This window comes from Armigeres subalbatus, chromosome 1 (assembly GCF_024139115.2).
Source record: "Armigeres subalbatus isolate Guangzhou_Male chromosome 1, GZ_Asu_2, whole genome shotgun sequence".
NCBI classification, from domain to species: Eukaryota; Metazoa; Arthropoda; class Insecta; order Diptera; family Culicidae; genus Armigeres; species Armigeres subalbatus.
This window is the reverse complement of record NC_085139.1, coordinates 187,252,387-187,275,942: the sequence shown is the minus strand read 5'-3', so window position 1 is coordinate 187,275,942 and position 23,556 is coordinate 187,252,387. Positions and strand designations below refer to the sequence as shown.

Here is a 23,556-nt window from a genome sequence, read left to right as displayed (position 1 = left end):
CATCATTCTTTCTTCTCTCTTATTTTTTCCATTCTCTAACTTCTTTCTTCTTTCTTTCTTATTCCTTCTTCCTTCGTTTTTGTTTATTCTTCCTTCTTACTTCTTTCTTTTTTTCTTCCTTCTTCCTTCTTCCTTTCTCTTTCTTCCTTCTTCCTTCATCATTGTTCCTTGTTCCTTCTTCCTTCTCCCTTCTTGCTTCTTCCCTTTTCCTTCTACCTTCTTCCTTCTTCCTTCTTCCATCTTCCTTCTCACTTCTCTTGTTTCACCCTTCTTGTTTCTCCCTTTTTCCTTCTTCCTTCTTCTTTCTTCTTCCTTCTTCCATCTTCCTTCTTCCTTTTTCCTTCTACCTTCTTCTTTCTTCTTTCTTCTTTCTTCCTTCTTTCTTCTTCATTCTTCCTTCTTCCTTCTTCCTTCTTCCTTCTTCCTTCTTCCTTCTTCCTTCTTCCTTCTTCCTTCTTCCTTCTTCCTTCTTTCTTCTTTTTTCTTTCTTCTTCCTTCTTCCTTCTTTGTTTTTCCTTCTTCCTTCTTCCTTCTTCTTTCTTCCTTCTTCCTTCTTCCTTCTTCCTTCTTCCTTCTTCTTTTTTCCTTCTTTCTTCTTCCTTCTTCCATTTTCCTTCTTCCTTCTTCCTTTTCCCTTCTTCCTTCTTCCTTCTTTTTTCTTCCTTCTTCCTTAATTCTTCTTTCTTCTTCTTTCTTCCTTCTTTCTTATATCTTCTTCCTTCTTTCTTATTCCTTTTTCCTTCTTCTTTCTTCCTTCTTCTTTCTTCCTTCTTTCTTATTCCTTTTTCCTTCTTCCTTCTTCCTTCTTCTTTCTTCCTTCTTCCTTTTCCTTCTTTTTCTTCCTTACTTCTTCCTCCTTCTTTCTTCCTTCTTCCTTCTTCCTTCTACCTTCTTCCTTCTTTCTTCTTCCTCCGTCCTTCTTCCTTCTTCCTTCTTCTTTCACCCTTCTTCCTTCTTCCTCATTCCTTCTTCTTTCACCCTTCTTCCTTCTTCCTCCTTCCTTCTTCCTTATTTCTTCTTCCTCCTTCTTCCTTTTTCCTTGTCCCTTCTTAATTCTTTCTTCTTCCTTCTACCTTCTTCCTTCTACCTTCTTCCTTCTTCCTTCTTCTTCTTTCTCCCTCCTTCCTTTTCCTTCTTCCTTCTTCGTCCTTCCTTCTTCCTCCTTCCTTCTTCCTTCTTCCTTTTCCCTCCCTCCTTCCTCTTTCTTCTTTCTTCTACCTTCTTCCTTCATTTTGGTTCCTTCTTCCTCCTTTTTCTTTCTTCCTTACTCATTCTTCCTTCTTCATACTTCTTTCTTGCTTCTTTCTTCTTCCTTCTTCCCTCTTCCTTCTTCTTTCTTCCTTCTTACTTCTTCCTTCTTCCTTATCCCTTCTTCTTTCTTTCTTATTCCTTCTTCTTTCGTTTTTGTTTGTTCTTCCTTCTTTCTTTTTTTCTTCCTTCTTCCTCCTTCCCTCATCTTCTTCCTTCTTCCTTTTCCCTTTTTCTTTCATCCTTCTTCCCTCATTCTTCTTCCTTCTTCCTTTTTCCTTTCTCCTTCTTCTTTCTTTTTTCTCTTTTTCCTTCTTCCTTTTTCCTTCTTTCTTCTTCCTTGTTCCTTTTTTCTTTTTCCTTTTTCCTTCTTCCTTCTTCCCTCTTCCCTCTTCCTTAACCCTTCTTCCTTCTCCCTTCACCATTGTTCTTTCCTCCTACTTCCTTCTTTCTTCTTCCTTCTTCCTTCGTGTTTCTCACTACTCACTTCTTACTTAGTAAGGAAACGTACTTCAACCATTCGGCCAAACGGCATTCGGCCAAATGGCGTTCGGCCAAATGACCCTTTCGGCCAAATGGCATTCGGCCAAACGACATTCGGCCAAACGGCATTCGGCCAAATGACCCTAAACCGTTTCAATGGATCCAAATAATTGTGTGAAAGTTCTAAATTGGAATGCCCGCTCTCTAAAGGGTAAGGAAGATGAATTATTCAACTTCCTTTCAGTTCATAATGTGCATATTGCCATTATAACTGAAACGTATTTAAAACCAGGACTCTCCATTAAAAGAGATCCAAACTATTTTATCTACAGAAATGATCGTCTTGACAGCGCCTGTGGTGGGGTCGCCATTGTCATTAATAGACGTATCAAACATAAATTATTTTCTTCGTTTGAAACCAAAGTTTTTGAAACCTTGGGAGTTTCTGTTGAAACAAATTTTGGACAATTTTCCTTCATTGCAGCCTACTTGCCTTTTCAATGCAATGGGCAGCAAAAGAATTTGTTGAAAGCTGATCTTCAAATTCTGACTCGCAACAAATCAAAATTCTTCGTAATTGGTGACTTCAATGCCAAACACCGTTCATGGAATAATGCTCAAAGCAATTACAATGGTAAAATTTTATTTGAAGATTGTTCTGCGGGATATTATACTATTCAATATCCCAATGGACCAACTTGTTTTTCTTCCAGTCGAAATCCTTCTACAATTGATTTAGTTTTAACGGATTCAAGTCAGCTGTGTGGCCAATTGGTAACTCATGCTGACTTTGACTTGATCATCTTCCTGTGACATTTGAAATCTCACAAGAAGCCATTTATAATCCAATCAGCTCTACTTTTAATTATCATAGAGCTGATTGGGATTTATAAAACGTATATCGATAGGAATTTTGATGTTGATATTCCTCTCGATACCAAAAGTGATATTGATAATGCTCTCGTATCTTTGACAAATTTAATTGTCGAAGCCAGAGGCATTGCAATTCCTAAATGTGAAGTTAAATTCAACTCCATTATTATTGACGACGATCTTCAGCTACTGATCCGTCTTAAAAATGTGAGAAGAAGGCAATACCAAAGAACTCGCGATCCCGCGTTGAAAGTTATTTGGCGAGATTTGCAAAATGAAATTAAAAAACGTTTCGCTATTCTGAGAAATACCAACTTTGAGAATAATGTCTCGAAGTTGGATCCCAGTTCGAAACCCTTTTGGAAATTAACAAAAATTCTTAAAAAACCTCAAAAGCCAATTCCAGCGCTTAAAGAGGGAAATAAAATTTTATTAACAAATGGCGAAAAGGCTCAAGAACTTGCTCAGCAGTTCGAGAGTGCCCATAATTTTAGTCTAGGTCTCACTAGTCCAATTGAGGATCAGGTTACACGGAGCTTCGAAGACATTCTCAATCAAGAGAATGTTTTCGACCCTTCGTTGGGAACTAATTTGGATGAAGTGAGATCTATTACTAGAAAATTTAGAAATATGAAAGCCCTGGGTGATGATGGTATTTTCTACATACTTATCAAAAAACTTCCTGAGAGCTCTCTATCCTTTTTGGTTAATTTATTTAACAAATGTTTTCAATTGGCATACTTTCCAGATAAATGGAAAAACGTTGTTCCAATTTTGAAGGCGGACAAAAATCCAGGTGAGGCTTCTAGTTATTGCCCAATCAGTTTGCTTTCTTCAATAAGCAAACTGTTTGAAAAGATTATTTTAAATAGAATGATGGTTCATATTAATGACAATTCTATTTTTGCTGATGAGCAATTTGGTTTTCGCCATGGGCATTCAACCACCCATCAGTTATTAAGAGTTACGAACTTAATTCGGCTCAACAAATCTGAAGGATATTCGACTGGAGTTGCTCTTCTTGATATAGAGAAAGCATTTGACAGTGTTTGGCATGAAGGTTTGATTGTAAAATTGATGAATTTTAATTTTCCTCTGTACATCATTAAACTGATCCAAAATTATTTATCAGATCGTTTCACTGCAGGTAAACTATCAGAATACTAAATCTGATAGATTACCTGTAAGGGCTGGTGTCCCCCAAGGCAGCATACTGGGGCCCATTTTGTATAACATTTTTACTTCGGACTTACCTGATTCACCACCAGGGTGTCAAAAATCTTTGTTTGCAGATGACACGGGCCTTTCAGCCAAAGGGCGTAGCATTCGTGTCATTTGTAGTAGATTGCAAAAAAGTTTGGATATTTTCTCCACTTACTTGCAAAAATGGAAAATTTCCCCGAATGCTTCCAAAACTCAGCTTATAATTTTCCCACATAAGCCGAGAGCTTCTTATTTGAAACCTTCTAGCAGACATATTGTCACTATGAATGGGGTTCCAATTAATTGGTCTAGCGAAGCTAAATATTTAGGACTTCTGCTAGATCAAAAATTAACTTTTAAAATCACATTGAAGGCCTTCAAGCCAAATGTAACAAATATATTAAGTGCCTATATCCACTTATAAACAGAAAATCAAAACTTTGTCTTAAGAACAAACTTTTGATTTACAAACAAATTTTTAGACCTGCCATGTTGTATGCTGTGCCAATATGGACTAGTTGCTGCAATACCAGAAAGAAGGCACTTCAGAGGATTCAAAATAAAATTCTGAAAATGATTCTGAAGTTGCCTCCGTGGTATAGTACCATTGAACTTCATAGAATTTCTAATATTGAGACATTGCAACAAATGTCCAACAAAATAATTTCCAATTTTAGACAAAAATCGTTGCAATCTTCTATTGCAACGATTAACTCCTTGTACCCTTAGTATAAAATAGGTTAAGTTTAGTTTAAGTAGAAAACATTGTAATTCCAACATGGTTCAATTCAACCAGAGGAAAAAATTCTAACTTGTAGAGGCAATTGAAATGTATTAATAATAACTAAAAGCGTAACATAGCAAATAAGGATGATAGTGTTAAGAAAACACGGAACACCTAGTCTAAGAGATGAATGCATGTATTAGATAATTAGCAAATAAAATCAGTAAAAAAAAAAAAAGGCAAATTGAACGTTAGGCATAAGTCTGTATAATATAAGCTGCACAAGCAGGGTGTTGCGACTACGCGTATTTCGCGATTTTTGCGGTTTTCTGGCCACTGGCTACGCCCATATTCACCGTAAATAGGGAGAAGATGGAAGTTAGAGGCCAGTGACTTATACACTTACAAAAAACTCCGCATTATATTCATGAGTTTACTCATGGATTTTTGCAATAGGGGTTGCCAAATGCATTCCATATTTTCGACACATATATTTCATGCGCCCGCATGCATTACATGAGCGTTCATATATACTATCCATGTGGGTCATCGTATCCATGTGTGAATTTGTATGCAATTAAGTATGCGCCGACGCATGATATGCATATTTCAAAATACATGGATTTTTGCCATAAAGTATGTGTCGATTTTCCTGAGTGTAAGTACCACGGAGTAGATATTGAGGATGATGTTCATTGAATTAGCCAGAAGCTATGGCTATGGTTATCCATATTTAGTAACACAACAACAATTTGTTTATAATGTTGTGAAAACTCATATGTGAATATGTACGTTATGTGGAAGATATTGATTTGGAAAATGTATTGGAGGTAACCATTTTCCCTTCGATGGGACTCGAACCCATGACCCTACAGTACGGGGATTGGGTTCGAGTCCCATCGAAGGGAAAGTAGTTACCTCCAATACACAACACAACATTTCACAACATTGTGAATTAAAGTCCAAGTCGGGTGGTTTAATCCCCGGAAATAGGCAATTAACATTGATTGAACTGAACAATTTGTTGTTGTTTAATAGTTTTCTGTAAAACAGCAAAAGAATGATATAAAATGATCTTATTGATCCTAGACAGAGAAATTTTTGGACTCACAAAGCTTATACTGCCGCTAATCGCAAGTCGAGCACATCTGTATATGGGCTTCCATATACAGATGTGCTCGACTTGCGGTTAGCGGCAGTATAAGTCTTTAGTAGGACTATTTGTTTGAAAAATATAAAGTAATTGAAATAATGAAGATAGTTTCAAAATATGATTTGTCCAATAAAACTACGGTTGAATAACAAATGTATATGAAGTTATTGAGATTTTGAACTCGACGTGGCATTCCGAGGAAAATTTTAAAGCACCAATTAGACCATGGTCTCTCATTCGAAGTCCTTGTAAACTATAATTTCTAAATGGCAGGGTGGGTGACTTAAATGATAAATAATCTCTAGTTAAAAAAATCTTTCAAATCGAATTAGTTTTATGTTTTTTTTAAGATGTTTAAGGTCCGACCTACTCATTTTCCTCCACACTAGTTTTCACTGCATCTATTCTTTATTTTGGCACGGCAAATGCTGGGTAAAGCGTACCATTGGTACTTTGCGTACCTGAAGGAATAAAATAGACCCCGTGTGATCGTAGTGTGCCGCGCGCGAATGAAGACGTTCACAATTTTCTGTGTCCGTGTTTTTTTTTCTCCGCTCATCCGTGGTTTCGGAACATTCGGCTGTCTCAGAATCCTACATTTTTCCTTTATTTGTGTTTTGCAAATATTTTGTCGTTTCTGATTGCGATTATTCCGATAAACCATATAGTGTTCAAGTGTCGTGCGTTTTGACGATTAGATTTAGATTAGAAGAAATGTATGTGCTGCTACTGTGAAGTGTATACTATACTATAAGTTTCCTGGATCTTGGTGGTCGAACCATAAAATGACTGGTTTTCGAAAGGAATCAAATTTGGTGAGATCAACCCAATAATGTGTTTTTTGCAGTTTTTATTTCAAATACACCTATATAAGAGTAGGGTTTTTTTTTCAAATCAATGTCTTTTCAAAGCCTTTCGGGGTCCCGAACAGCCTTAACCTCCAAGAGCAAAAATTCAGAAATGCATAGTTTTCCACACTAATTTCCATACATAATGGGCGCGGCTGGCTGGGCCAGTTCCGCATGGTCGGGATCCCAGAATCTTGATTTTACTTGATTAGATGAATTGAATGTTTTTTTCAGTTGCGCCCTGCTCTAATGTAGGTCCACCGTAAATTAATTGTACAGAGTAACATGACTCATACAAGTAACATTTCGTATTCTTTTCCTCCTGTAGGAGAGGATCCATTAATAACCTAACGCGAAAATTGGCTATTTTCAATCCCCCTACCCCTCTATGTCACATTCGTGTGAACTATCCGCAGGGTTTGTGTGGGTCGTTACACTTGAGGCAACCCCCCTTTGAGCGACTATAGCTATTGCGCTTCGGCATACATTTTTAAAGCAGCAATTGCATCTTTGAGTTCAATTTCAACTAGCTGCATCGTAAGTTTTTAATTACGGGGGAGTTTGGGCAAACATTTTTCTATATTTGGTTTTTGAGCCTTTTGGGTCGTTTTCTTCGTCAAATACTTCAAATAAAACTTTGTAAAATGTTTAGTATAATTATCTTTAAAATGCATGGTTGATTTTTGTATTCGATGAACCTAGAGGAATCGTTTTGCTCACTGAGCAGAAAGTACAAATTTGGTAAATTTAGATTTGTTCAAGGGATAGTTGTTGATGGATTGAGGTTAAGAAATCGCCTGTAAATTATTTAAAGAATAAACTGTAAATAAAATCGATATTAGCATACTCTTTCGACAGCCGGCTGGCAAGAGTTTAAATAAAAACAGGTAAACAACATAGTCTGTGGGTCGAATTGCCAGCTTGAAGCAAACCTCCATGACCTACCTTACCCTACCCAACCACCAACTCCGTAGAACTTATGAGGGCGTCGCCAAGTCGGGGGCCTCTCGTTAAGTAAGTTCTACATCAACATTTCCTTTCCTATCCCTAGTTACGGTAAAGATGGGCGTGGCCGGGAGTAGTAATCCTCATGCTTATGCATTTTTTATCTTAGATTGGAATCAAGGGTAACTCCCCACCTTGATTTCCGATAGCAATCTGGATAAGGATTCCATAAGAAACATGAGTATCACTAGTGTCCAATCTACGAAGTATACCGTAACAACGCTAACGCTGAAGGAATAAAATAGACCCCATTTTGTGGTCCTTAGCCCTTTTACCCAGCAACTCCTATCCCTACCTCCTCGTAGCGCTAGCTGGGATACGAGCAACTTAAGGGAAGATCGGGTAACCAACCCCGGTGGGAACTATGGTGGTATGCTGACAGGGAAGGAGGATTTGCTGTATCTTCTTCCGGAGATACGGCTCAAAACAGCGTCTATTCCCCATGTTAGGGGCGGCTGATCATCGTCCGAGTGCCACCGAGGGACTCTAAACTAAACTGTGCACACCATGTTGTCTCGTGTCAGCATCGAGAAGGCAGCCCCTTCAACGCGATGTAGGTAGCGCAACTTTGTTAAGGTAGCCTACCGAAGATTCTACAGTTACCAAGAAAGGCAAAAGTAGAGCAAACGGATTAATTCAATGGCAACGAATAAACGACAACGATTGGAACGTCGGATCTTGGAACGTGAGAACTTTGAATGAACCCGCACGTGTTGAGCTCCTGGTAAGCTGCAGAAGGTCGGCTTGAGTGTGGCAGCAATCCAGGAAATACGGTGGCCCAGAACTGGAGAACGTGAATTCCGGGCGGTGGATCCCATAGCGAACACTTCATTCAAGTACCACATCTACTATAGCGGCGGTGACAGAGCAGAACGAGAAGTTGGCTTCATGGTGATCGGGAAGCAGATGAAGCGTGTTATCCGGTGGAAGCCGATAAGCGACCGCATTTGCGTGTTGAGAATGAAGGGCAAATTCTCCAACTATAGCCTGATCAGCATATATGCCCCAACGAACGATATGCCTGATGACGTGAATGATGAGTTCTATGAGAGCCTTGGAGAGTTCCCAAAACACGATGTAAAGATTGTCATCGGAGATGCAAATGCGCAGATTGGAAGAGAAAGTTTCTTTCGCCCTGTCATTGGTACGGAAAGCCTTTTTTTCGCTACCAACGATAAAGGTCTGCGACTTGTAACCTTTACGGGCAGCAGGGACTATGTCCAAGGGCTTGACGATCCCTCCCCAGGCCATCTGCGAGTTGTGGGGCTTGCCTAGGATGTGGTGGGGTTTGACAGTGGGCCCTGTTAAACCTCTATAAAAAGCTGCATGCATCCGCAAGTAGGCCCCACCAAAGCGACCGTGTGCCGCTCAAAGCGCACAAGCCCAAGTCCTGGTGTTAGGTGGGACGCTAAACAGCCCTGACACGACGGCCCTCCGACGAGACAGGAGGTTTGCGCAGGCCCAATAAGCCGCCTGGAAAACCAATAATTATGAACAATTTAAGAGATAGTACGACTCGATATAATCGGCAAAGACCTAGGCGACGAATAAAGGATCACGATTGGAACCTTGGAACATGGAACTGCAAGTCGCTAGGTTTCGCAGGTTGCGACAGGATGATCTACGATGAATTACATCCCCGCAACTTCGACGTCGTGGCGCTGCAGGAGATTTGCTGGACAGGGCAGAAAGTGTGGAAAGCGGGCATCGAGCGGCTACCTTCTACCAAAGCTGTGGCACCACCAACGAGCTGGGAACCGGCTTCATAGTGCTGGGTAGGATGCGCCAACGTGTGATTGGGTGGCAGTCAATCAACGCAAAGATGTGTAAGCTGAGGCTAAAAGACCGCTTCTTCAACTATAGCATCATCAACGTGCACCGCCAACACGAAGGGAGACCCGATGACGAGAAAAAAAACTTTCTACGCACAGCTGGAGCAGACATACGATGGATGCCCACTGCGAGACGTTAAAATCGTCATCGGTGACATGAACGCACAGGTAGGAAGGGAGGAAATGTATAGACCGGTCATCGGACCGGATAGTCTGCACACCGTATCGAATGACAACGGCCAACGATGCATAAACTTCGCAGCCTCCCGCGGAATGGTAGTCCGAAGCACCTTCTTTCCCCGCAAAAATATCCACAAGGCCACATGGAGATCACCTAACCAAGAAACGGAAAACCAAATCGACCACGTTCTAATCGACGGTAAATTCTTCTCCGACATCACGAACGTCCGCACTTACCGCAGTGCGAATATTGAATCCGACCACTACCTCGTTGCAGTATGTCTGCGCTCAAAACTCTCGACGGTGTACAACACGCGTCGAAGTCGGACGCCGCGGCTTAACATTGGGCGGCTACAAGATGGTAGACTAGCCCAAGAATACGCGCAGCAGCTGGAAGTGGCACTTCCAACGGAAGAGCAGCTAGGCGCAGCGTCTCTTGAAGATGGCTGGAGAGATATTCGATCCGCCATTGGTAGCACCGCAACCGCTGCACTTGGCACGGTGCCCCGGATCAGAGAAACGACTGGTATGACGGCGAATGTGAGCAGTTAGTGGAAGAGAAGAATGCAGCATGGGCGAGATTGCTGCAACACCGCACGAGGGCGAACGAGGCACGATATAAACAGGCGCGGAACAGACAAAACTCGATTTTCCGGAGGAAAAAGCGCCAGCAGGAAGATCGAGACCGTGAAGAAACGGAGCAACTGTACCGCGCTAATAACACACGAAAGTTCTATGAGAAGTTAAACCGTTCACGTAAGGGCCACGTGCCACAGCCTGATATGTGTAAGGACATAAACGGGAACCTTCTTACGAACGAGCGTGAGGTGATCCAAAGGTGGCGGCAGCACTACGAAGAACACCTGAATGGCGATGTGGCAGACGAAGATGGCGGTATGGTGATGGACCTGGGAGAACGCGCGCAGGACATAATTCTACTGGCTCCGGATCTCCAGGAAATCCAGGAGGAGATTGGCCGGCTGAAGAACAACAAAGCCCTGGGGTTGACCAACTACCAGGAGAGCTATTTAAACACGGTGGTGAGGCACTGGCTAGAGCGCTGCACTGGGTCATTACCAAGATTTGGGAGGAGGAAGTTTTGCCGCAGGAGCGGATGGAAGGTGTCGTGTCCCATCTACAAAAAAGGGCGATAAGCTGGATTGTAGCAACTACCGCGCAATCACATTGCCGAACGCCGCCTACAAGGTACTCTCCCAAATTTTATGCCGTCGACTAGCACCAACTGCAAAAGGGGAGTTCGTGGGGCAGTACCAGGCGGGTTTTATGGGCGAACGCTCCACCACGGACCAGGTGTTCGCCATTCGCCAAGTACTGCAGAAATGCCGCGAATACAACGTGCCCACACATCATCTATTCATCGACTTCAAAGCCGCATATAATACAATCGATCGGGACCAGCTATGGCAGCTAATGCACGAACACGGTTTTCCGGATAAACTGACACGGTTGATCAAAGCGACGATGGATCGGGTGATGTGCGTAGTTCGAGTTTCAGGGGCATTCGAGTCCCTTCGAAACCCGCAGAGGGTTACGGCAAGGTGATGGTCTTTCGTGTTTGCTATTCAACATCGCTTTGGAAGGGGTAATACGAAGAGCAGGGATTAACGCGAGTGGTACAATTTTCAATAAGTCCGTCCAGCTATTTGGTTTCGCCGACGACATAGATATTATGGCACGTAACTTTGAGAAGATGGAGGAAGCCGACATCAGACTGAAGAGGGAAGCTAAGCGGATCGGACTAGTCATCAACACGTCGAAGACGAAGTACATGATAGGAAGAGGTTCAAGAGAAGACAATGTGAGCCACCCACCGCGAGTTTGCATCGGTGGTGACGAAATCGAGGTGGTAGAAGAATTTGTGTACTTGGGCTCACTGGTGACTGCCGAAAATGACACCAGCAGAGAAATTCGGAGACGCATAGTGGCTGGAAATCGTACGTACTTTGACTCCGCAAGACGCTCCGATCGAATAGAGTTCGCCGCCGTACCAAACTGACAATCTACAAAACGCTAATTAGACCGGTAGTCCTCTACGGACACGAGACCTGGACGATGCTCGTGGAGGACCAACGCGCACTTGGAGTTTTCGAAAGGAAAGTGCTGCGTACCATCTATGGTGGGGTGCAGATGGCGGACGGTACGTGGAGGAGGCGAATGAACCACGAATTGCATCAGCTGTTGGGAGAACCATCCATCGTTCACACCGCGAAAATCGGACGACTGCGATGGGCCGGGCACGTAGCCAGAATGTCGGACAGTAACCCGGTGAAATGGTTCTCGACAACGATCCGACGGGCACAAGAAGGCGAGGTGCGCAGCGGGCAAGGTGGATCGATCAGGTGGAAGATGACTTGCGGACCCTCCGTAGACTGCGTGGTTGGCGACGTGTAGCCATGGACCGAGCCGAATGGAGAAGACTCTTATATACCGCACAGGCCACTTCGGCCTTAGTCTGATTAAATAAATAATTGTAACCTTTGCTGCGGCTACACGGAAATAAATGCATACCCACAGGCATGAATAAAAATTCATGAAATCAGGTCAGTTCATGAAACCATGATTATAATTCATGATTTCAGGAACATTATTCATGGTACTAGGCAATCCTCATCAGTCGACAGTATGCATAACCGGTTATACTTCGAACACTCCATTCCCAAGAAGTAAGAACGGCTGAGAGGTAGCACGCCGGACTCTCGCTCAGTGTACTCGAGTTCGGATCCCCTGTTGAACTTTTTTTTATTCTGTCGATTTTAACAACCAAATTGTAACGCATTGGTTGCGTTACGCGAAAATAAATCATGAAATCATGGTGTATTTTCATAGCATGAAAACACGACGGATTCATGGAATCATGAATTATTTTCTCATTTCTGGGAACGGATTTTTACCCGTGTAGAGGGATGGCAATAAGCAGTACCTACTTCGCACGTTAGAATATAGATATAAGGTGCTTCAGAGGTCCGAACATCGACTCGGATCACTATCTTGTAGTTGCAAAAATTCGGGCGCGACTTTCCAGCGCCACGAATTCATAAAACAACAGAACGATGCGTTTCAATATCCAACGCTTGTCAGTTGAAGGAGTTGCTGAACAGTACCACCAGAATCTGGACGAGCGGATAGGAGATGCCACCGGATCTGGCGACTTTGTTCCCACAGATTGTGGGAAAATATCCACGAAGCTGTGACTACAACAGCGCAGGAAGTGTGAAACACTGTACAGCGACGCCAACGAAATGGTTGGTTTGATGAGGAGTGCCAGCGAGTGACGGACGAGAAAAATGTTGCTATTAGTCGAATGCTAGTGGCTCGCACCCGTTCCAACAGAGAGCGGTACAGTGTAGCAAGGGCAGAAGAGAAACGAATCCACCGCAGAAAAAAATACATCATGTAGAGAGTGTGATAGCTGAAGCGCAGGAGAACATTGATAGAAAAGATATACGGAGGTTTTACGCAACTGTCAATGGCGCGCGGCATAAGACTGCGCCAGTGCCCGCCATGTGCAATGACCGATAGGAGAATTTGCTGACAGACAAGACTATGGTGGCAGCCAGGTGGCAGGTGCACTTCGAAGATTTGTTGAACGGTGAAAATGAAGGTGTATTAAGGAGCAGGATGGACATAGTCGGCGACGGTCAAGCTGTGTAACCACCAACGCTGGATAAGGTTAAAAAAGCTCTAAACGAGCTGAAAACAGTAAATCTGCTGGGAAGGACGAGATCCCGATCGAGCTTCTCAAACGCGGAAGTCAGCAGCTGCATCAATCAATCCACCACATTATCCAGAATATATGGTAGGATGAAGAACTGCCTGGTTGGCTGGTTGGATGGCTTTATATGTCCAATCTATAAGAAAGGGCACAATCTAGAGTGTACCAATTACAGAGGGATTACCCTTCTGAACTCGGCGTACGAAATTCTGTCGCGTATCCTGTTTAACAGACTGAGGCCGCTTGAGGAGTCCTTCGTCGGCGAATACCAGATGTTTAGCCTGCGGATGATCCTTGATAAATTCCGGAAGTACAACTTGCAGACTAACCATCTGTTCATTGATTTCAAAGCAGCGTACAATTCATTGAAAAGAAATGAGCTGTGGCAGATAATGTCCGAACATGGTTTTCCGGCGAAACTGATTAGACTGATACCTGCAACGCTGGATGGCTCGAAATCAAGTATTCGGATTGCAGACGAAGTGTCAACCTCGTTTGTGACCTTAGACGGATTGAAGCAGGGTGATACACTTTCGAATTTATTGTTCAACATTGCACTCGATGGCGCTATTAGGAGATCTGGCGTGCAGAGGAACGGCACTATCATCACACGGTCGACCTTATTGGAATCGATCGCAGAGCAGTAGTGGAGGCTTTTGTCCCACTGAAGAGGGAGACGGTGAGGATAGGCTTAACTATTAACTATACCAAGAAAAAGTACATGGTATCAAGTAGAGATAGGAGAAGACCTAGTGGTGTTGATGCAGAGGTAGTGCTTGATGGTGATGCGTTTGAAGTTGTTGAAGAATTTGTTTACCTTGGAACGCTTGTGACATGTGACAATGACGTTTCCCGTGAAGTGAAAAGACGTATTGCTGCTGCGAATAAGGGTTGCGTACTTAGCTGGTAGTGCAGCCTGGGCACTGTTGTCCTTCTGACATCAGCTAGAGTGAGAGGGTGCGTCCTGTGGGGTCTGCCTAGGATGTGGTAGGGTTCGACAGTGGGCTCTGTTGAACTTCTATAAAAAGCTGCATGTATCCCCAAGCAGGCCCTATCAAAGCGACCGTGTGCCGCTCAAAGCGCACTAGCCTAGTCCTGGTGTTGGGTAGGACTTTAAACAAATTTGATCCGACTGATCGAGCGTCTGTCCACCAAGGAGGTGCGGCTCCAACAGCATCTGTTCTGGCATCCAGCGGCTGAGTATGAAATGCTATTCCCCGGAAGCTATACCTAAGATGGCAGCCCCATCCCGGTGGATAGGGAACCTTGGGCCAACAACCTACTGTTCCCGAAACATCAATTTGTTCGAGAATCCGATAATGAAAGAATACGGACTGATTTTACGGCGACGACTCTTAGCGCGAAACAACGGACACGAATAGGAACATGGAACGTTTTAACCCTAGCCCAGCAGGGTAAATTGGCACAACTTGCCAATGAGGCACGCCGCATGAAGCTTGAGATCCTGGGACTGAGTGAAGTCCGTTGGCCAAACTTTGGAGAACACAGAACGCCGTCGGGACAAGTTCTGCTATACTCTGGTTTACAAGGTGAACACGCTCCCCGGCAACGCGGAGTTGGCTTCCTACTAAGCGCTCAGGCACACTCTGCGCTTATGAAATGGGAACCTATAAGTGAAAGGATAATCGTTGCCAGATTTAGAACACGGGTCCGAAACCTTACTATAATCCAATGTTATGCGCCAACCGATGCTGCCGATCTGCAAGACAAAGAGAACTTTCACAGTCAACTCAATGCCGTCGTAGATAGAATTCCGAAGGGTGATATCAAGATCTGTTTGGGCGACTTCAATGCGAAGATCGGATCCGACAACTCGAACCATGAGCGCATTATGGGACGCCATGGTATCGGAGAAATGAGCGAAAACGGAGAGCTGTTCGCAGAATTTTGTGGTAATAACGACATGGTGATCGGGGGATCGCTCTTCCCTCATCGACCGGTTCACAAGGTCACGTGGGTCTCCCGTGACGGCTTTACAGAAAATCAAATCGACCACATCTGCATCAGCCGAAAATGGAAACGGAGCCTTCTTGATGTACGGAATAAACGTAGTGCCGATATCGCGTCTGATCATCACCTCCTCATCGGCGAAATACGCCTGCGCATTGCGCGGATTCGTCGGAAGGAGGAAAGAGTTGGACGACGATTCAACAAACGCCGACTGGAAGATGCCACGGTGAAACGGTCCATCGTTGAAGAACTGGAGACGCGTGCTGCAGATATTCCGGAAGGTGGCAGCGTGGAAGACCAATGGACCGCCATCAAGAATGCCTTCATCGCCACCAGCGAGAACAATCTGGGCGAACTACGCACCCAGAGAAAACAATGGATCACCGATGAGACCTGGAGGAAGATAGAGGAGCGAAGAGAAGCCAAAGCCGCGATAGAGCGATCAAAAACCAGAGGAGCCAAAGTTCTAGCCCGTCAACGATACGCGGCTCTTGAGAAGGAAGTAAAACGCTCATGTCGACGGGACAAGCGAGCGTGGGCAGACTCTCTGGCCGACGAAGGAGAGAGAGCCGCCGCAACCGGGGACATTCGCCTCCTCTACGATATCTCACGACGCTTAAGCGGGGCGAAGATGAATGCAAAGATGCCTGTGAAAGACGCGAATGATCAGTTATTGACCGACCCAACTGACCAGCTGAAACGCTGGTTCGAGCACTTTTTCAAGTGCCAGCCAGGCTATCACCACCTCGGCATGATCTGCCTGGGATCCGACGTATGACACGCGTCAATACCGAAGCTCCATCACTGCTAGAGATTCAAACAGCCATCCAAAGCATGAGATCGAATAAAGCCCCAGGGATCGACCACATATCAGCCGAGATGCTCAAAGCTGACCCCATGACATCCGCTCAACTACTGCATCGTTTATTTCATAATATCTGGGACACCGCAACTTTCCCGGTCGACTGGATGCAAGGTATCTTAGTAAAGGTGCCCAAAAAGGGTGACCTGACTGTATGCGACAACTGGCGAGGCATTATGTTGCTGTGTACCGTTCTCAAAGTTCTGTGCATAATTATCCTAGCCCGGATTCAGGAGAAGATCGATGCGACTCTCCGGCGGCAGCAAGCCGGATTCTAGAGCAGGTCAACAAATTCCAAGAGTCCCTTTACTTGGTATTCATTGACTACGAAAAAGCTTTCGACCGTCTCAATCACGAGAATATGTGGGGCGCCCTGAGACGCAAGGGAGTTCCTGAGAAAATCATCGGCCTCATCGAAGCACAGTACAGAGCGCACAGAGCACAGCACAGAGCGCTCCTCCTCGGCAGGTTTAGTCATCAACGTCAACAAAACCAAATCGTTGGATGTAAACACGGTGACTCCTTCCAGTTTCACAGTAGCCGGGCAACCAGTGGAGAATGTTGAAAGCTTCCAATATCTTGGTAGCCAAATGGCGTCGGACGGCGGTACCAAGATCGACATAGGCGCACGGATCAAGAAAGCAAGGGCTGCCTTTGCGAGTTTAAGAAATATCTGGAAAAACAGGCAGATAAGTGAACGCACCAAAATACGAATTTTCAACTCTAACGTGAAATCTGTGCTGTTATACGCTAGCGAAACATGGTGTGTATCAGTGGAGAACACTCAACGGCTGCAGGTGTTCATTAACAGATGCCTGCGGTATATAATTCGGGCCTGGTGGCCTCACAACTGGATCTCAAACAATGAGCTCCATCGTCGTTGTCACCAGAGGCCGATAGCAACAGAAATTCGGGATCGGAAGTGGGGCTGGGTCGGCCACACTCTACGTAGGGGCGGAAACGAAATCTGTAAACAAGCATTAGACTGGAACCCAGCGGGACATCGCAGCAGAGGCAGACCCAGAGGCTCATGGCGGCGAAGCCTCAATAAAGAAATAAAAGAAGTCGACCGAAATCTAACCTGGCAACAGGTTAAAGCGATAGCCGGGCAACGCTCAGGATGGAGATCTTTCAAGTCGGCTCTTTGCACCACCGGAGGTGTACAGGATCCGTAAGTAAGTAAGTAACTAAGTAAGTCGATTATTTAACTTAATTAAAGTCAACTTTCCCGAAGAAACCATGTTTTTTGACGCCTCTAACTATTACAAAAATCGAAAACAAAACATAAAAAAAGTGCTGCACTGTGAACCGGCCTGAACAATGAGATTGAAGCTCTCCCAAAATATGACAAATATCAGTCCAAAATTAAATTTCAGCGCTTTTCCTATTTTTTTTATTTTGGTTTTTTACTATAGAAGCGACAAAACAGAAAGTTTTTTGGAAAGTTTACTTGTATTAGTCGGATAATCGAAAATGTTGACGTTGGAGTTAGAAACCAATACGAAATGTTGACGCGAAAGGCTAAATCAACATTTTGTGTTCCGTAATGATAAATTTCGGAGGCTTCCGAAGCTCGTGTTTTCATTCCAGACCAGTATCTTTCGATCGGCCGCAATTTTGGTGATTTTGGGGTCAAAGGCACATAATTGGATTACTAACATATTTTATAAGATGTGGAACATGGAGGTGAATGCGCAAGATTTATTTGAACACGTCCTACTCCTTCGGCTGTATTTTCGAAACTACTGGATATTTTGTAATGAAATTCACGCAGTGTGAATAACACATGCTGAAGCCGTCTTCCACAAAATTTCGTTAAAATCAGCCCAGGAGGCAAAATGTTATCAACTTTTGAAAGTGATGCAATTTGATTCCGTACACACTTTAAGACCTTTTACGGATTACGTAAGCAGCTTAGGTCCCGCAACATGCAAACGGAAACGAAATTCGCTCTATACAAAGCTCTGATTCTACCAGTGGTCCTTTATGGACATGAAGCATGGACATTAAAAGAGGCGGACCGGAGAGCTTTCGGGGTTTTCGAGCGAAAAGTGCTGCGTACAATACTCGGAGGGAAACTAGAAAACGGTGTGTGGCGCAGACGCATGAATCATGAGCTGTATCAAGTATACAAAGAAGAAAATATTGTGAATCGTATAAAATACGGCAGACTTCAATGGGCTGGTCATTTAGTGCGAATGTCGGAAGAAAGAATAGCGAAAACAATATTCAACAGAGAACCAGATAGGGGCCGGCGACTTCGTGGAAGGCCACGAACACGCTGGCTGCACGCGGTGGAATCGGACCTGGGGACCCTGAACGTTCGGGGAAACTGGAGGAACATCGCCCAAGACCGGCGATTATGAAGCTCTACAATACGCCAGGCATAGGAGTATCGACGCTGTAGCCAACCAGGTATCCAGGTATCCTTCTCTATTGCACCACGTGAGACATAGTTTAAAGCAGTTTGCACTCTGTTGGCGATAATGTCATTGTATTTGCCGCGTACAATTATGACAATATCGTAAGCTAAACCAATAACTTCGAAGCCCTGGGCTATCAGGTATTTGAGAAGAGCATCTACTATTAAAGACCACAGTAAAGGTGATAATACCCCTCCTTGTGGGCACCCTTTGATTGCTCTAACACTAATGTGAGAGTTGCCGAGGTTAGGTGATATTTCTCTATTTGTTACAATTTCCTTAATCCAATCTACAATGCATTTATCGAAACCACGATTCGACATTGCCTTTTTTATGGAATTATGAAGAAGTGTTGTCAAAAGCTTCCTCTATATCTAAGAAACCAGCAAAGGAAATTTCTATTGCTTTAAAAGATTTTTTTTAATTTTGTAACAACTGCTTGTAATGCGGTTACTGATGATTTACCTTCCTGATAAGCAAATTGGCATTTGCTTAACGGTATTTGGGTTAAACATCATGACTCAATATGTTCATCTATTATTTTTCCCATTTCTTAGGATAATTCTTCGGGATTATCTCGGCTAATTCCTTGAAGTTTCCTCCGCGGCGCGCCGATACAAATATGTCGGCGTTGTAACGTTAACAACGATCGTCAGGGCGTGGCACAATGGAATCATTCTAGCGTTCAAAATAGGTTTGACACTGGACGAGGTATAGAAGGCTCTAACTGAGCTGAAAACAGTAAAGCTGCTGGGAAGGACGAGATTCCGGTCGAGCTTCTCAAACACGAAAGTAAGCAGCTGCATCAATCAATCCAACACATTATCCAAAAAATATGGGATGATGAAGAACTGCCTGCCGGCTGGTTGGATGGCCTCAAATGCCCAATCTATAAGAAAGGGTACAGACTAGAGTCTGCCAATTACAGGAACGGGAAAGAAATGATGACATGACATCTACTTAACAAGAGGACAGCGACGCCCTCATAGATGTCAAGGAGTTAGAAGTTGATAGGTTTTTTTTTAGGAATTATAACCATAAGCGAGTGATAATATAATGTGTTTCAAACGTTGGGAGTTATTTTTCTAAGAAAGTTAGAGTAATTTCGTTTTCCTTGGTGTCCTTTTCTCTGGGATGGGGCAAGATATTTGATCTGTGACATGACTACTAAGCCCAGGTTCAAGTGCCATTACTGCGCTGAATTTTTTGAGTCACGTACATTATAAAATTAACTGAAATTTCCAACTCATTTCTGTTATTCAATGTGACTTTCATAGTAGGTATCAATGAAAAATAATAACATTTCGATAACAAAACCAGTTACCTACTTCGCGTTCTAGTCTAAATGTTGAACAAGATGCAACAAAAAAGAACTGTCGTTTTGTAATATAGAAAGGCATGCTTGCTGAGACGGTACTAACGATCATCCTTAGGGTGTTCGCTCATCTTGCCCCGTCTTACACTATTAAACAAAAAGGATGATGCCTTTCAAAAAGACAGTATGAATAAAGACATTTCAACCATTCAAATACTAATAATAAAGCTCGTATACATACCTGAGTAACCACATAGCTACCCTTCCAGCTGAAGAATGGCTTATGGAACATTTTAAATTGTAACCGAAGCTTTCCCATATCGTCAGACACCCGAAAACTATCGGCTAACGTTGTAAGCCAATTCACCACATTCTCGTTGGCGTAGGTTATCAATCCTTGCCCAAATGGATGTTTTCCATCCAGGACAAAGTTGATGATTCCGCGGACACTGTTTTCCGTAAGTAGGGTTTCCTCGTCTAAATGCACCACCCAGTCGTTGTTGTTAAGTACGTTTACGCTATCCTCCAAGCAGTATTGCAATGCCCGTGACTTGAACAATGCACCGGTTTTCGTTTTGTAATCCTTGGGCACAACAATTTCCCGGGTCCGTCGATGCTTCGACAGATTCACGGGTTTATCGGTCACTACTTCGATGAGGAAATTTTCCAATCCTGTATCCAAACAGGTGTTCATGTTTCGCATGACGTTCGATTTGACTAGATCGGGATAGTCACCGCGGGTTACGACACGAATACAAATGAAGGGTGCCAACAGAGGCGACCCCTTCAGCACTACCTTTTCCGGGAAGGCATTGTAAAATACTAATCCAAAAAAGTTGAACAGCACCTGGGGCAACGTAAGGAATGTAAGCAATCGCAGCGTGTACAGCAAAATGGTCAGTATCGTGCCGTACTCTTCCCAGGGATCGATCGCCACAAAACTATTCTCGTTGATTTTTATTCCACCGGAAAACACTTCAAACACTATAAGCAACGTGATGAGCAACGTGCAGTGCAGCAGATGCTTCGAAATGGAATTCAGCATTTTCTGCTCTGCTGTTCTAACTGGTGATGTGTTTTCCTAAACGCGATTACACTTTTCGCGTTTTAAATCAATGAACACTTTTCTGATAATTTTTCTCACTCGCGGCAACGTAGTTAAAAAATAAGATTATTCGGATGTGATGTGATTCACTGTAATGCTAATCCTTCACTTCATCATTTGATTGATTCACTTCACCAACAACTATGGTGATAGATTTCTTAGCGCTGATTTCAGGTTTCGGACGTAGTCCTAGTGGATGGCCTACGTTGCAAGCTCGATGAATTGCGGCGAGACATTGCGCCCGGTCGTTCTGCTGATGTTGATTCGCTTCGGTATCGTTTTGAAGGAATAGTGTGGCTGTCTAATCGTGTGATACCCTGTGAAAAGAAAAATATTTCTTTTAAGTACTGTTTGATATTTTCAATTGGAAGGTACGTACTACAGATAATAATGATTACAGCTGATAAGTAATATCCACCTTATGATAGACGTGTATTGACATAATTCAAAGCTGATTCAAAGTACTGGTTGCTCAATTTAGTCGATTGTGATAAGATACTACTATCGTCAGCTTGTGAAAATCTTTTTTTTAATGCAATTGACCCAATCCATCTAGTGTTTCATTATTGTGCACATTGTTTTTTAAAGTTCAACAGCTAATATTTGTAAAAATTACAGTTTTCAATCATGGGGTTACAAGGTTACGGGGTGAGAATCAAGAGGGAAATGAAAATAATTTCTCTCTTCTCTTTGTATGCACTCAAGGTCAAAGAAATCTGACTTTAATTTATCATATCTATGGACAACAAAATATCCTTCCTTTTCCTCAGCATTCACAAGGACGTGGGCAGTATACAGATCTAGATTCTAGACTGCTGATGGCAGTGATGATACGCTCATACAATAGCCTAGGCCACTTACGAATTTGTGGGAATTGCTTAATGCTAACGCTAATGGATGTCACCTATTTAAGTGTATAGTTTAAACGAGTTTGCTGCCCCTGCTTTTCAACTTAGTAGGTATATTACTATTAGCATTTCCTCAATTATTAATTGAAAGCTTTTTTATGCCCGCCACTGTATGGCAAGTACAATGGATACACTATGCCTAGGGTTTCGAGAATTTTTCCTACCCGAAAACATCCTAGACCGGACCGCGAATCGAACTCGCCATCTCCGGATGAGCTTAAGTACTACATTAACATTTTTTTCCTGGTCATGGTACAAGTGGGCATGGGGCAGTGCATAGGTTCATTATTTGACTTTTGAGCGGTGCCGAAATTCATTTAGAATGAATTCGATATATGAAAAGGTGTTCATTTTTAGTAAACAGCGCACCGCTCAAACGTTAGAGTTCATTCGGCACACTGCCCCATAGCCTGAGAGGAAAAACCTGTCCGTGCAATGAACGCAAAATGAACTTTTGTTGGAGTGAAAACATGCACAGGTCTATTGAACAATGTGACCACATAACAGTTACACTTCACAAACTTCATAGATCTGTGCAGGAACTCATCAAATTCACTCGCCTAAAGGATATGGATTTTGAGTTTGACACTCACTAAAACAAAAGTTCATTTTGTGTTCATTATATGACCCACTAAAATGTCAGATTTTTTTTAGGAGAGTTCATTTTGCGTTGATCTATGGGAACATACACCGAATAAACACAATGACGTATGAGTGTGCGCTCATTATTTGACGTTTGAGCAGTGCTGAAATCCATTTTGAATGAACTCGATGAAGGAAAAAGTATTCATTTTTATAAAACAGCGCACAGCTTAAACGTCTGTGTGTTCATTCGGCGCACGTCCTCATTATCCTTTTTGCCTTTCCGTATGCCGAAAACAGTGATTCCATGCACAGAGGTTTGTGTTATAGTTAAACACCAGAAAGGATGTAGCTTCGGTGGGCCAATTTGAATTTTTAACATAATTTTGCGCAAATAATGTACACTTATATTAAAATTTCTAAAATGCTTAATTCTGTGGATTGATATAAATATTCGATCATCTTCTTCTTCTTGGCATTACATCCCCACATTGGGACAGAGCCGCCTCGCAGCTTAGTGTTCATTAAGCACTTCCACAGTTTTTAACTGCGAGGTTTCTTAGCCAGGTTAACATTTTTGCATTCATATATCATGAGGCTAGCACGATGATACTTTTATGCCCAGGGAAGTCGAGACAATTTCCAATCCGAAAATTGCCTAGACTGGCACCGGGAATCGAACCCAGTCACCCTCAGCATGGTCTTGCTTTGTAGCCGCGCGTCTTACCGCACGGCTAAGGAGGGCCCCGATTCGATCATAGACAGCTCATTAATGCGCTAAACTTGTTTCATTCCTTGGTGCAACGGTCAGGGTTGTATAATTTACAAACGAATGTTGAAAACAAAAAGTTAATGGATCAGCAAAAAACCGTTGAAAAAAAAAACAACTGATTCAATTGGCGTTGGCATACTTTCTGCGAAACGAATTCTTAGTCATATGAACATACGAATTATTTCTACACTCACCTATTTGAGTCAGCGATAAAAGTACAATCAAACCCATCTGAAACCCAAGCGCAGTGTACCCGTTCATTCCTGAATGCTTCTACTACGACAGTTTCTCTTATCGATAAGTAAATGAAGGTGATGTTCCGTTGGCAAGGTCGTT

At 43.1% G+C, this 23,556-nt stretch overlaps 1 protein-coding gene across 3 annotated transcripts in view; it reads right to left on the bottom strand.

The window, feature by feature from the left end:
* LOC134205616 (beta-1,4-mannosyltransferase egh) overlaps positions 1-23,556 on the bottom strand; it is a 435,947-nt gene that overhangs the window by 7,708 nt on the left and 404,683 nt on the right. For all 3 annotated transcript variants that reach the window (XM_062681029.1, XM_062681028.1, XM_062681030.1), the window contains exon 2: positions 20,095-21,275. In XM_062681029.1, coding sequence (XP_062537013.1) covers positions 20,095-20,898 — 804 coding nt within the window. In that variant the 5' untranslated portion in view covers positions 20,899-21,275. The remainder of the gene's footprint in view (positions 1-20,094; positions 21,276-23,556) is intronic.